Source organism: Arachis ipaensis, chromosome B06 (genome assembly GCF_000816755.2).
Source record: "Arachis ipaensis cultivar K30076 chromosome B06, Araip1.1, whole genome shotgun sequence".
In the NCBI taxonomy this organism is placed as follows: domain Eukaryota; kingdom Viridiplantae; phylum Streptophyta; class Magnoliopsida; order Fabales; family Fabaceae; genus Arachis; species Arachis ipaensis.
The window spans coordinates 31,327,577-31,343,139 of NC_029790.2; the positions used below are offsets into that span (position 1 = coordinate 31,327,577).

The window sequence follows — 15,563 nt, forward strand, 5'->3', positions numbered from 1 at the left end:
CCACACTCCACACTCTCTCTCTCTCTTCCCTCCCCCTTCTCTTATCTTCTTTCTTCTCTCTTTTCATTTTTATGGATTTTCTTGATGAAACTGTGATCTTATGGGCTCCATGTGTCTGCTGATTCTGGCATTTTGTGGTTAGTGGTAGTTGTTACTGGTTGATAAGGAATATGTGGCAATTTTAGTTTAAATTGTGCTTTTACAAGTTGCCATTCATCATTTGATTCCTTATATTGTTTTTCTCGTTTTGAAATATTTGCTACTAAATGATAAATGAGGAATTTAAATTGTAATAGATAAGGATCGCATATTATCAAGTCATTGGTTTGACCAAGGAGTATGGGTTGCTCCTTTGATGGTAGGAAATCATATGTTGTTTTCCTGTAGAATATGAATCACTTCACATTAAGTGAAAAGGAGGTTTATTTCTCTTATGCTCCCTGGATGTTCTAACTAATCATGCTATGCTCTTTTGCAATAAATAGTTCTTGTGTGAATGATTGTTGGAATTCCTGATAGGTGCCATGGTTCTGGCTGATAGTGGATTGTGCTGTATTGATGAGTTTGATAAAATGTCATCAGAACATCAGGTCTGTCCTCTGGTGATCAATTTCTTGTTATTTGAATCTAAATTTTGATCTGAAGCTTTATTGTGAATTTGTTTTACTACAGGCTTTACTAGAGGCAATGGAGCAACAATGTGTTTCCATTGCAAAGGCTGGTCTAGTAGCAAGTTTATCATCCCGAACTTCTGTCCTGGCAGCTGCAAACCCCGTTGGTGGTCATTATAAGTAACATTATACTAGTTTTCATCTTATTCTCACAATTTTCCATTCGCAAGATTCTTTCTTTTTATATTCTGCATATATTATCGTGAAAAGAATAATATATGAACATTAAACAGCAATAGAATTTGGCAATATCTCTTATATTTCCATTTTATTTTATTATATTAATAAGGTAAAATTTTTTGAGTTTCTCAATTGATATATTTAAATTTGAATATTGTCTGTACTGCTATCGAATAATGCCACCCCTGCTACCAAGCCAAATGTTCCTTTTAATAAATTCTGCAAATTATATGTATTAAGGTAACTATATAATGAAACCAAAAACACAATTGCAGCCGGGCGAAAACTGTTAATGAAAATTTGAAAATGAGTGCTGCTCTTCTGTCACGTTTTGATTTGATTTTCATACTGTTAGACAAACCTGATGAGCTTCTAGACAAGCGACTCTCCGAGCACATTATGTCCGTAAGTTATACTGTCTTCTCATTCGTTGACTGTGCTTGCTAGTACAATAAAGTATATGTTGTCAATAACTCTTTCACGGTTGATGGGAATGACATCTTTTTCTTATCTTGATTAAAGTAGCAACTGTTATACCGATAATAAATCAATATTACCAATTTTTTAAGAACTGTGAAAATTTTTAGTTTCTAGGCAAGTATGTCTATAAATTTTAGTTTCATCCATGGACTAGCAGAGAAATGCAGGATATTCATAACAAGTAAAGAGCTTCATGATTTGCCTCTTGGCTGTACATGTAGTCAGCCAGTCCTCACAGAGGTTTTTCTTCACATTAGATTTCGGTCTTGTCATAGGACAATATATCATCCCATAGTATTGGTTTCCTTCTAATGTTATTGGTTCATAATTTTTGTTTACTACTTATATGGTTCTGTTGGCACTGAAGATTGTTGGCCCAAATTTATCTTGCAGCTACATGCTGGGACTGGACAACGTTCACTGGCATTGAAAAAGCGACGTGGAGGTTCTCTCTCCACTCCCTCTTGCCTGATTGTTTAGATTGGTAGAGCTCACTTCATCTTGGTTAATTTTGATTAGCTGATGTAGAATATTAATCTGAACCAGATCCGCTCCCTGAGTCCAGAACTGTTGTATCGCAGAATGGTGAAAGTGGTGTAAATTTGGGTGTTAGATCTGGTTCTTTGGTTTCAAGGCTGAGACTTGACCCACAAAGAGACAGAGATTTTGTTCCATTACCCAGTCAACTTCTTCGTAAATACATTGCCTATGCAAGGAGTTTTGTATTTCCTAGGTGATTTGATGTCATATCTACCTATTGATTCTAGTCTACTATTTCCTTGTACAGATTTGGAGATCTTATTGTCTACTTCTCTTCTCTTTTTCATTTCTCATAACCAGGATGTCCAAGCCAGCAGCAGATATCTTGCAAAAGTTTTACCTTAAACTTAGAGATCATAATACTTCGGCTGATGGCACTCCTATAACAGCAAGGCAACTGGAAAGTCTGGTAAGGTTGGCTGAAGCTCGAGCTCGGGTGGAATTGAGGGAAGAAATAACAGCCCAAGATGCACTGGTTAGTCTTGCATGTTACTATGACCTCGATAATGTAACCAGTTCTGTGTCAGGCCCTCGAGTTTAGTTTGAGTAAATTGCCAGCTTCAGTGCTAGTCTTTTAGCACATCTTCTGAGAGTTTTCCCATCAAAACTTAGAAGCAGTAATAATTAAAGCTATTTTAAACATAGCAGACCAGGAGCTCAGTTGCAAGAAACTAAAGGATAGCTGGCAAATTATATTTTTCTGCCTCAACTTTTAAGGTCATCCAATAATATAATTTCCTATAGTGAGCAAGTGAGTGCAAGGACAACTGAATGTTTCCACTTTCCTATCCATGTTGAAGTTAAGACCGTTATTACGTTGAATAACTTAAACCATTCTTGAAATTACATTACCTTGAAATTTTTCTTGTAATGACATTGGCTATGCAGGATGTTGTGGAAATTATGAAGGAATCTCTGTATGATAAATATGTTGATGAGCATGGTATTGTTGATTTCGGTCGAAGTGGGGGAATGAGTCAACAAAAGGAGGCAAAACGCTTTCTAAATGCTCTCAATAAGCAATCTGAACTAGAACAAAAAGATTGTTTTTCAATATCAGTACGTGCACTGTTGTACTCTTTCTTCTGCATTTGCTGTGGGTGGTTTCAGTCATTGCTAAAAGCCATACGCTTTACTTGTTTCAGGAAATATATAACCTTGCAGATAGGATTTCCTTGAAAGTTCCAGATATTGACACTTTCATTGATAATTTAAACAGTGTTGGTTATCTTCTCAAAAAAGGACCAAAAACATACCAGGTACGGTGGTACTTCACTACTTCTATTGTCTAACTGTATTAACCTTTTATATGTTTATGTTACAAACTTAATATACTAGTGTGACTTGCACCTGAAATCTTTGCCAAAATACTTTCGTGTAAAATTTTGAATGTCGTTATGGGAATTGAGAGGATCCTTTTGACATTTTGCAGGTGCTATCCTCTTCGTATAGTCGAAGCCAATCATTTAGGACTAGAGGCTAACCCGAATTTGAGCAGTAATTTTTGTGTTATGCTGAATTTTGGGCTGTGTGCTGCATTATCACAGTATGGCATGCCATGCATGAGAACAGGATAGATAATTTTTGTATGCAAAGCATGTATTTACAGCCTAAACTCTAGCAGTCTAGCCCAACAAATGGAGGGAAAAAGAAAGGAAAAGAAGAGGGAAAAAGAGAAAGGGGGGAGGGAGCGTACTGCTGACCTCAAATTTAACCCCCTGTAGTAAAAGAAAAATGAGCAGATCCATCCATGTTAAATATGAACATGGCTTTTGTCATATTTAAATCTTAACAATTAAGGTAGTTTAAAAAAGGGTGACAAGGTAAAAAGTATCTCTAAGAGCACGATAATTTTATGCATATTAGATGTGCTATATTTATAGATTAAAAATCAAAAGCTAATATAAAAAAAAGAGTATTGATAAATTCTAATAAATATAAAATATCTAATAAATAAATAAATCAAAATAATTGTGAAATTTAATTTTTCGACTTTATTTAATATGTACAAGTAGGTTTCACATAGTAAGTTCATTTTTATAAATTTGTCATATTTGTTAACTTTTTTCATATATTAATTACCGTAAAAAAAAAAATAACTTTTATGCATGAATAATGCTATATTGTGCGGCTAATACAACTATAGAAATTGATATTTGTATTGGAAAAGGTTTCGGATCCAACATTGTTTCGGTCAATAAATTAATTAACAATAATTAAACACTAAAAAATATTTAAAATTAAAAATAATAAAAATATCCAAAATTCAAGTAAAAATTTGAAAATAAAATAAAATAAAATCAATTTAAGGTATAGAATTTAAAATTTAAAATTTAGAATAAAAAATTTAGGGGTAGAATTTTGAATTTAGAGTTCGAATTTAGAATTCAAAATTTAAAATTATAACTTAGGATTGCCGAATCAATGGATGGTTGGTGTGGACACCCAATACTAGCTAGTGATTGGTTGAAATTGTAGTGTTGAAAGAAAGAAAAAGAAATGCAAAAAGATAAACAGGTAATTTTAAAAAAATTGTGAATATTTAAAATTTTACAAATATTTTGATAAAAAGTTAGATTATATAATAATATTTTTAACAATTATCCTTTTTTATATTAATTTTTAATTTTTATTTAATAAAATTTAATAATTTATATAAATATAACAAATCTAATATGTACAAAATTATTGTGCTCGTTTTAGACCTACAATAATAAACATCTAAATATGACCTTTAATTTTCAGGATGCAGCAAATGACCAAAGATTCCGATTTACACGGTTGAAGTAAATATATATTAACTTGTAAAAGCATGACGGTGGAACGATAATAACTAATAACGCAAGGAACATACATCATGGAATAAATTCTGTTTGGATTATAGTTATCAGAATTAAACTGGTAATTAATTCGATTGTATGATCAATCGATGAGTTGTTTATTCACTCGATTGGTCCAATCATAATTAAATAAAATATAAAATTATAAAAAAATTAAAATTAAAATTAAATACATGTTTTTAAAAAATATATTAATGATAATGGAATATCAATTATTAGATATAATTTATGATGCAAAAATAGATAATAAATTAGTCACTAGTACAAAATACTTTCTCAATTTAAATGAACGAGAGAAAACAAAAGATAACAAAATCAACATCAATATATCAATATGTTTATATATTATGTGTTGTTACTTGTTATGTTTGGTATCCATCTCAATCCATACTTAAAAGGATAAAAAAAAAATTAAAAATTCATATTTGATTTTTTATATATTTAATTTTTATCACATATAATACTGAGATTCAAGATGGCATAGTGACAAGAGAGTGATGTTGTATCCTTGTCAACCTGTGTTCGAACCTCCTGTTTGCATTTTGCAGGAACATCGTAGACCCGCGCGAGTTGAGTGCAATCTGAAATACGAACCGATCAATTTTCAACAGATTTGATCACCGTTAATCGATTTAATTATTCAACCGGTCATTTACTAATCAAACCGACCAAATTATCGATTTATTAGTTTTTTAGTTGAATTGACCGGTTCGATCCGGTTCTGATAACTATGGATTGGAGGTTAATAATAATAATAATAATAATAATATAAGTTGATAGGTTGTGGAAATGTGTTGGTAGGTTGAAAACATGAAACTGGCCTCCAAAGTCTTGCAATTCCGGTCATGCTTCGTGCATGTTATCCATACATGACATCCAGTTCATTGCTCCAAATCGAGAAAAATCGACTGAATTCCGTTCCCTCAAATTTATGTCTTTTACCAATTTGATTGGTCAATCCCAATAGCACCATAATAAGTTAATAACTAAGTTTCAGGTGGTTTCTACACTCTTTTTTCGTCACTGAATCAGTCGACAAAAATTATTAAAAATATTAAAAAAATTCTAAACAAAATATGATTGTGTTAATTTAATTTTGAAAAAAAACCTTAAACTTTTCATATTGATTTTTAATTGAAAATTATTGTTGTAAATGAAATTAGTTCCCTTGTTAATTAAATGATGAATTAATGATTCTTTAAGTTAATAATTACATAAACATAACAGAATAGTATAGTATGTTACAAAAGAATTTATCTATGTTCATAATTGATATGTCATCAATTTAAAGTAATTTTAAAAATACACACGTAAAGCAGTTTAATACGTACTTAAAACTTTAAAAATTAAGTTAAATTAATCTATAAATAAATTTATCTTATTTTAGAAAACATTTTAAATTCTCAAAGACTAATATACTAACCCAGTCTCACATCTAAATGGGTCATGATGAGTATATGTTAAATTATAAAAATGAGAATCTCATAAGATACCGCTAAAAATACTCTCGAAATATTTTGGTATTAATAAAAATAATTCTAATTTTTATTATTGATAAGAACACCCGAATTAATTTAAAAACATGCTAAAATTACCTATCTGTAAAAAAAGAATTTTTTTTGTTAAGGAAAATGAATGATGTGATAAGTAAGATTGCTACGTGACAAATTCTAAACATCTTTTTTACTCTCTTACAAATCCTAATTTACACAAAATGCATACTAAAAGAGAGAGAATATTAAAGAACAGAAAGCGAAAGTGGCTGCGAACGAGACAAAGAAAAAGAAAAAGAGAAAAAAGATGTGGTGTCAGAAAGGCTAAGGACTGCCATTGCTGTCGACGCAAAAGGAAGAGTGAGAAAAAATTAGAGGTGGTGCTTTAGGTGAAGAAGACGCAATGGAGGAGAAGAAGGATGGGTTAGGTTGTTCTCGTCATTGCCGAGCCTTGATCATTGCTAGTGTCGATTGGACTGCTATCACCCTTGGATTCTAAAAGAGAGAGAGCTTCTCGAAGTGGGGTGTAAGACTTCGAATTTTTGAAAATTAAATAATAAATTACTTATAATTTATTATATTTAAATAAGATTATATTTTAAGAGATTTTATATATAAATTAAGTAATTAATAACAATTAAGTATTAATTCTTAGATATAATTTATGATGTAAAAAAAATAATAAATTAGTTAGTAATATAAAATATTTTTTAATTTAAGTGAACAAGAAAGAGAAAAAAATATAATACAGTCAATATATTAAATTTGATATCTATGTGAATACATGTTTAAAAAGATAAAAATAAAAATAAAATTCGTTCAAAATTACTATATAATTATCTTTTGTCACATTTAGTATTAAGAAACATGTTGGCATAGTAGCAAGGAAAGGGGCATTATATGCATGATCTAAAATTATTTACTCGCTTTAGAGAAAAAGTGAATTAATCTACAATTTGTTGTGATAAGCACAAATGATGTGGATGTCCATTTATTATATGGACGACTGATTTTTGGAAAAGGATCTTCTCCAGTTTTTTTAACAATTGATAGAATACAGTGTGATCTTTCACCTTTGATTTTATGAGTGGGACCAGAAATAAATAAGAGAGAAAATAATGAATGGTTAGATTGAACACCGGATACCATCCAGTTTTTTTCTCACTGGAGAGGATCCACTCCCCTGATTTTTCCTATGAAAATATGAAGCTTCCAAGCCAAACTGAAATTAAATGAAGCTTGAAATAGTCAATACTTTACCTCTATAAATAGTGAGGTCTCAGAGAATTGATGTACAACAATAACATATTCTCTCTTTTGTACACATCAATAACATCAATAACAATTCTCACTCTCTAATTATATTTATTTTATTTGTTACATCTTCATTATTTATTTATTTAGTTATTTCACAACACGTTATCAGCACGAGACTCTGATCAAATTTTTAGGAAGACTCAAGTAACAAATTTTCATTATGTCGAAGTTCTCTCATCTTGAATTCAATACTCTTGATATATCTAGAAACAATTATTTATCATGGATATAAGATGCTGAAATCCATCTTGATTCAATGGATCTTGGAGATACCATTAAGGCTGAAAATAATATATCCCAGAAGGATAAAGCCAAAGCCATGATTTTTCTTCGTCGTCATCTTGACGTATGATTGAAAAACGAAGATCTCACATTAAAAGATCCTGCAGATCTGTGGAAAGACCTTGAAAAAAGGTACAATTATCAAAAGACGGTGATACTTTCTCAAGCTCGATATGTTAGAGAAAAACTTTCTCAACCTTCCATGTCTCGAATGTGCAGCAGCAGTATCGAGAAAAAGGATTTAAAAAAAATATTCTGAGTTAATTTCTTGCATTCTTGTTGCTGAACGCAACAATGAATTACTTCTAAGGAATCATGAAGCGCGCCCAGCTGGCGGCGCCCCATTTCCTGAAATAAATGCGGCAAATCATTACCCCAAAAGAGGTAAATGGTAAGATTTAGGTAATAAGAAAAATTATGGAAGGAAGAAGAATTATGTTCACAAGAAAGGATCTCACTAGAAGTGGGATAAAAAGAGAAACAATGGGCAAAGTAAATCAATTGAAGATAAATGCTTTCGTTGTGGTGGAAAGGGCCATTGGACACGTACCTGTCGTACCCCAAGGCACCTAGTTGATCTTTATCAAGCATCCTTGAAAAAGGATGACAAAGGAAAGGAAACAAATTTTGTTTCAAATAATGCTGAAAATTCCACCACTCATTATGATGCATTTGATTTCTTTGAGGATCCTAAAGGAAATATTGGTCATTTGATCAATGATGGAATATTTTAATATGTGAGATTGTTAAGTATCCATGTAAATAAATAATGTAAAGAACTTATTGTTAAGTTTTATTTTCTATATATTTAAGTTTCAAATATGATGTATATAAATAATGAAATATTAATGTTTATGAATTTTGAAATCATTAAATGTGTCAAGTTTTAAAATAAAATTTTAGTATATGACATTATGTGCAGTGTTTCTTAGAAAAATAATTCCAATCAAGAATTCAATTTGACTGTGAATGTATTACTACTCATTTTATTATTATTTATCTTTGAATAAAATGACAAAGATATATAATGAAAATGTATGTATTGCGGATAGTGCAAGTTCGCACACCATTCTCAAAAGTGATATATATTTTACCCATCCTGTGCCAAAAGAAGAATATGTTAATACTATTATTGGCTCAGTCAATGTGATAGAAGGCTTCGGAAGAACTATAATTTTGTTTCCAGGAGGAACAAAATTCATAATAAATAATGCACTATTATCTACCAAGTCTCTGAGGAACTTGTTGAGTTTCCACTACAAGAAAATAAGCTTTCTGCCACGCTTTAAAAGCGTACCGAAAAGTGCAAAAAAGCGTACCGATAGCTTTTCGCCACGCTTTTTGAGCTATCGGCACGCTTTTGAAAGGGTCACATCTTCCAGCGTGCCGGTTGCTCTATCGCCACGCTTTTGTGGATCTATCGACATGCTTTTTTTGTTGGCACGCTTTCATCTCTTGCCACGCTTAAAAAGCGTACCGAAAAGTGTACATATCGCCACGCTTTTAAAACGTCCCAGAATGTTAGGTTTGGGTACTCTTTAAAAACGTGCCAATAGGAGAAGATATGGCTACACTTTTTAAAGCGTGGCAATAGCCAGTGATACAGCCACGCTTTAAAAACGTGGCAATAGCCTTATAAAATTTAAAAAAAAAATTATTTTTCTTATTTTTACCTTCATCATTGCAAAATATAAATTTTCAATCCTTTTTTATTACCAAACCTATAAATATAGTATGCAATTTTTAGTACAAGATAAATCAAACAATAATTAGTGACATAATTTTTGCAATAATTATTTTATACATTAAAAAACTAATACTCAAATACAAAATAAATCTCAAGTTCAAATTCCAAAACTAAAAACTGAAAAAAAAAATAACTTAAATTCTATTTCCTTTACTGTTCCTCCTTCCTCTAGCCCTCTTAAACCTCCTTCCCTTAGATCATACAAGAGACCCTCTGGCAAGGAGATCCTTCTGTCAGGACCTGTCACCAAATGGAAGCAATGATCAGAAACTAGTTTCCTACCTTGAATTGTACAACTAGAGTATATGAAAAAAACTTTGTTAGTTCATTACAAGAACTTAATTAGGACTAATTAGGAGATTATAGGCTATAGCAATAAGTTACCCTCCTCTTCCTGCTAAGTCAAACTTTGTTAGCTACTTTGGTTCTCTCAGTTTATTTACAAGCAACAATAAGTTACTTTGCCTTCTGTTGGCTTTCCCATGCAATGATTTTGGCTTCCTCTTTCTGAATCCTGCAATGAAATAGAAGTTTATTGGAAAACACACAATCAGAACAACTAAATTATATGTCTCTAGTTCATTGAATGATATGAACATAACAATGATGACATACTTGGTTATGTCCATGGTGGACTTTGCAATATCTGAACATGAAGTTTGGATTTCACTATTACTTTCTTGAAAGGAGGTGAGCTTTGTTGCATGACCTTTAGGCCACCTAATAACAGTGGCCTCACTATCAACCTCAACATCTCTAGTCTCTAATTTGCTATTTTTCTATTTTCTAATAAAATGCAGATGCTTTAGCACATTAGTTAAAACAGCAGAAAACAGCAGAAATCATCCAATAAAAAGCAAGAGCTAACCACTAATCAATTCAATAAAACAGCAGAAAATATTCAATAATCATCTAATTTTCTTATTTTACCTATTGTGACTTGTTAGAAAGATTGAATCAGCCCCATATGCTCAATAAGATCATCAACCAGCTCAAGGTTTTCAAAACTGAAATAAGGAGGATCTACCACTACTATTTTTCAGCAAATAAAATTTCAGCAATCAATTTAACTCTCACCAAGTAAGGAGGATCTACCACTACTATTTTGAAGGAATGCTTCAACTCCAGTGGCAACTCCTCAGGGTGATTGTGGTCATAAAATGTGTAATCACATCCGTACTACTCAAAACGTTTGTCATACTCAAAAAGTTGTGCAGGAACATTAGGATCCATGTTCTGAAGATTCAAGAAAGGAAAATTTTTTAAATATCTGACAAAGCAAAAACAAGAACTCAGAAATGACATCAAACAAATTAAAAAAACTCAACAAACCAATGATAATATATAGCTTTCAATGCAAGAATACTGTAGGAACCAGGGTTTAATAATGCCTTCTAATAATTAGTTAAGCTTAAGCTTAAACACTTTTGCTTTATACCATGCTCAAAACATTACCAGGTCCTGGTTGGTGTGAGTTGAAACACTACAAATTTTACTATCTCTTTGTTGTATAGATCAATGTCTTGTCCTAATCATAATTTGAGGATAATTCTTTAAAAAACAAATGTCCCACATAGAAAACAAACAAAGAAACCATGTATGACTCTGTACAAAACTGTCTACAAGATCAAATAATGACTTGAATGCCAAAATTTTATTACACTTACAGTAGCAAGACTATAGTTATCTCGAAGATGTTCACTGGATGCCAACATTAATGCTGTTGTCCTGCATTACCAAATCAGAACCAAAATTCAGAATAAGAAATCGGTTCAGAAACAACATTCAAAACAAGCAAAACCCAAAACAAAAAATTAGAACCGGTAACAAATAATCATAACAAAGAAATCAGAATAAAAAAATAATAACAACCAAGAACAAATAATTAGATCCAAAAAAATTAGAACAAATAATTAAAAGTAAAAAAAAAGGTAGAAGTTCAACAACTAACTGCAAATAAGAAAAATAGATGCAGAGTTTCAGAGAGCTGGGTGAAGGATGTAGAGGAATACGACTGTTTATTGCATTATACCGCGGAGGACGATAGCGGCTGCAAGATCCATGGAGGACGACGGGCGACGGGTGAGTTCCGAGGAGGACAACGGGCGACGGCTTCGGAGTGCGACTTCGAGTGACGGGCGAGTTCCGCGGAGGACTACGGGCGACGGCCAGTGTGACTGCGAGGGAAGGAATGGGTGAGCCAGGGACTGCAACGGTGGAGGGGATGAGGCGAGCAGGGAGAGGCGAGCAGAATCGCGATAGAGAGAGGCGAGCAGCACGACGACCAGAACCGCGAGAAGGACAACAAGAGGAGTGGCGAGCTGGCTAACACAACGACGAACCAGTGAGATAAATGGCGGCGTGATGGAGGTTAGGGTTTTCTGGGTGCGATGAAGGGTTGGGTTCCAGAAGGCTGGGTTCCAGAAGCTGAAGATGAGGCTGGGTTCCAGTGATGAAGATGACGATGGACGCGAAGGAAGCTGCTGGGTTCCAGAGTGAAGATGAAGTGACGGCGCAATAGGGTTTGAAAGAGAATTTTAAGGTTAAAAAGATTTTAGGGTTTGAAAGGGAATTCTTTAACTCTGTTCTAACTTTTATGAAAACCAAAGAAACCAAGAAATTCAAATGATAACATTTAAAGTTTTAATTCATTCTTTGATATCAAATTTAGTTTAAATATGAATATTGAGTTTACATTAAATATTTTTTATTCTAAATTATAATTTGTTATATTTTTTAAGAATATTAAATAACTAATTATTAATACAATGTACAAACTGTAAAATTAATCAAATTATCTTAAACTAATTTTGTTAAGTATAATTTGGTTACATAAGAATTAGGTGTACTCTAACAGTTATGTGATTTAAAAATAAGCAAATTATAAAAAAATTACACATTTTGTAATGAAAAAAAAAGATACTGAAAAAAGAAGAAAAAAATATTAAATGGTAAAAAAAATAAAATCACAAGTCATCTTAAAATTTAGGATTAAAAATAAGTTAAGTGTGAAATTTTGAAAAGTTATCATTTAGGGTTAAAATTTGAAAACTTAGGAAAAAAAAGTTAAGTGTCAAAAAAAATAAGTGGGAAACTAAATTTTAGAGGAGGGAACTCTATCGGCACGTTTTTTTCCGGTGCCAAAATAAACACACTATAGCCACGCTTATAAAGCGTACCGATTTTTTTCTATGGTCACGCTTTTTAAGTGTGGCAAAAAAACGGGTGGCCAAATTTTTAATCAGTGGCCACCCACTGTAAAAGTGTGCCGATTTTCCTCTATCGCCACGTTTTTCAAGCGTGGCAGTAAAAAAGCGTGGCTAAATTTCAAGTAAGTGGGCACCTTCGTAAAAGCGTGCCGATTTCCCTCTATGGCCACGCTTTTTAAGCGTGGCAAAAAAAAGCGTGGCCAAATCACAAATCAGTGGCCACCCTCGTAAAAGCGTGGCCATAGACCACTTTTCGGCACGCTTTAAAAGCGTGGCAAGAAAAAAGTGTGCCGACAGGTCTTTTTTCTTGTAGTGTTCAAAGATATTCGCCGAAATGGATATCATATTGAGACAATGAATGAGGAAAATCATGAGTACTTATGTATAACAACTCATGATTTAAATAAAAAGGTTATACTAGAAAAGTTACCCCTCACTTTCATCTGGGTTATATTATACCAAGATTAGTGCAATTGAATCACATGCCACTGTAAACCAGAAGTTTACTAGCCCAAATGAATTCATAACTTGGCACGACTGATTGGGTCATCCGGGAACAACCATGATGTGGAGAATTATTGAGAACTCCCATGGACATTTACTAAAAAACCAGAAGATTCTTAAATTTAGTGAACTTTATTGTGCTGCATGTTCTCAAGAGAAGTTAATTTTAAGGCCATCACCAGTAAAGATTGGATTTGAGTCCCCTAAATTCCTAGAAAGGATTCAAGGTGATATATGTGGACTTATTCATCCACCATGTGGATCTTTTAGATATTTTATGGTCCTGATAGACGCATCTTCGAGATGGTCACATGTGTGCTTATTGTCTTCTCGCAACCTGGCGTTTGCGAGATTACTGGCTCAAATTATTCGATTAAAAGCACAATTTTCAGAAAATTCAATCAAAGCAATTCATCTTGATAATGCTGGTGAATTTACTTCCTAAACTTTTGATGCTTATTGTATGGCTAATGGAATAAGTGTTGAACATCCAGTAGCTCATGTTCACACACAAAATGGGTTAGCAGAATTACTTATTAAGCGCCTCCAATTAATTGCTAGACCCTTACTTATGAGAACAAATCTCCCAACCTCGGTTTGGGGGCATGCTATTTTACATAGCGCAACACTTATTCGTTTGAGACCAACGAGTTACCATCAGTTATCTCCTATGCAATTAGCTTTTGGCCAGCATCCAAATGTTTCCCATTTAAGAATATTTGGGTGTGCGATATATGCTCCCATTGCACCACCTTCTCGCACCAAAATGGGACCCCAAAGAAAATTGGGGATATATGTTGGATATAATTCTCCTTCTATAGTGAGGTATCTTGAGATACAAACTGGATATGTATTTAAATTCCGATTTGTGGATTGTCATTTTGATGAATCAAAATTTTCAACATTATTAGGGAGAGAGAATAAGCTTCCTGAAAAGGAACTTAATTGGAATGCATCATCCTTGATGCATTTAGATCCTCGATTAGGGCAATATGAACTAGAAGTTCAAAAGATTATACATTTGCAAAGAATAGCAAATGAATTGCCTGATGTATTTTCCGATACAAAGAGGATAACCAAGTCTTATATACCAGCAGAAAATGCCCCAATTCGAATTGATGTCCCAGTTGGACAAATTGCCACCAAAGCAAATACACGCCAGAAGCGTGGCAGGCCTATCGGTTCTAAAGACAAAAATTCTCAAAAGAGAAAAGAGGTAAATAATATTCCTGTTGAAAAGGACATAGTAAAGACACCTGCAGTTGTCCAAAATTCTGATATGGTTTTAACGCCAGAAGACGTTCAGGTACCTAAAAATTGTGAAAATAACGATATCTCGATAAATTATGTCTTTACAGGAGAGAAATGGGACCGAAATAAGACAATTGTCAATAAAATATTTGCATATAATGTGGCATTGAATATCATGCATGAAAGTAAGGATCTTGAGACAAGATCAGTCGAAAAATGTCGACAAAAGAATGATTGGCCAAAATGGAAAGAAGCCATGAAGGCTGAGTTAGACTCACTTGCAAAACGTGATGTCTTTGGACCTGTAGTCCATACACCAGAAGATGTAAAACCTATTGGATACCGATGGATATTTGTGAGAAAATGAAATGAGAAAAATGAAGTTATACGCTACAAAGCTCGACTTGTAGCACAAGGTTTTTCACAGAGACCCGGTATAGATTATGAAGAAACGTATTCCCTTGTAGTGGATGCGATAACATTGCATTATTTAGTCAGTTTATCTGCATATCATAAAATGCATATGCATTTAATGGATGTGGTAACAACCTATTTATACGGCTCATTAGATCGGGATATCTACATGAAAGTCCCTGAAGGACTAAAGATATCTAAACCATCCAATGAATATTCGCAAGGGTTATACTCAGTCAAATTGCAAAGATCTTTATATGGTCTAAAGCAATCTGAACGAATGTGGTATAATCGTCTTATTGAGTATCTGGCCAAAAATGGATTCAGGAATGATGATATCTGTCTATGTGTTTTCATAAAGAAATCTGCATCTGTATTCATTATAATTGCTGTGTACGTTGATGATTTAAATATCATTGGGACTCCTGAAGAGATTCCAACAATTATAAAAACTCTAAAAGAAGAGTTTGAGATGAAAGATCTTGGAAGGACTAAATTTTGTCTCGGCCTGCAGATCGAGCATATACAAAATGGGATCTTTATTCATCAAACAACATACACAGAGAAGATCTTTAAAAGATTTTATATGGATAAGTCACATCCCTTGAGTACCCCAATGATCGTAAGATATTTGG

At 32.9% G+C, this 15,563-nt stretch overlaps 1 protein-coding gene and 1 long non-coding RNA gene across 6 annotated transcripts in view; one reads left to right on the forward strand and one right to left on the reverse strand.

The window, feature by feature from the left end:
• Positions 1-3,701, forward strand: part of LOC107648670 (probable DNA helicase MCM8) — a 7,203-nt gene extending 3,502 nt beyond the window's left edge. For 2 of the 4 annotated variants that reach the window (XM_016352478.2, XM_021104372.1), the window contains exons 9-17: positions 520-590; positions 673-791; positions 1,127-1,256; positions 1,725-1,776; positions 1,878-2,064; positions 2,172-2,346; positions 2,760-2,930; positions 3,017-3,130; positions 3,304-3,701. In XM_016352478.2, the coding sequence (XP_016207964.1) occupies positions 520-590; positions 673-791; positions 1,127-1,256; positions 1,725-1,776; positions 1,878-2,064; positions 2,172-2,346; positions 2,760-2,930; positions 3,017-3,130; positions 3,304-3,354 (1,070 nt within the window). In that variant the 3' untranslated portion in view covers positions 3,355-3,701. Of the gene's footprint in view, positions 1-519; positions 591-672; positions 792-1,126; positions 1,257-1,724; positions 1,777-1,877; positions 2,065-2,171; positions 2,347-2,519; positions 2,671-2,759; positions 2,931-3,016; positions 3,131-3,303 lie in introns of those variants that run through there. The other 2 variants (XR_002348631.1, XM_021104373.1) reach the window with 2 other exon arrangements.
• Positions 9,498-12,121, reverse strand: LOC107648165. 2 transcript variants are annotated; one of them, XR_002348632.1, is made up of 6 exons: positions 11,583-12,121; positions 11,218-11,278; positions 10,628-10,786; positions 10,166-10,270; positions 9,935-10,064; positions 9,498-9,790 (listed from the first exon to the last, which is right to left on the reverse strand). It is a non-coding gene; the product is annotated as an uncharacterized LOC107648165 (long non-coding RNA). The 2 variants fall into 2 exon arrangements; XR_001621766.2 differs by lacking the exons at positions 11,218-11,278; positions 11,583-12,121 and having other exon boundaries at positions 10,628-11,197.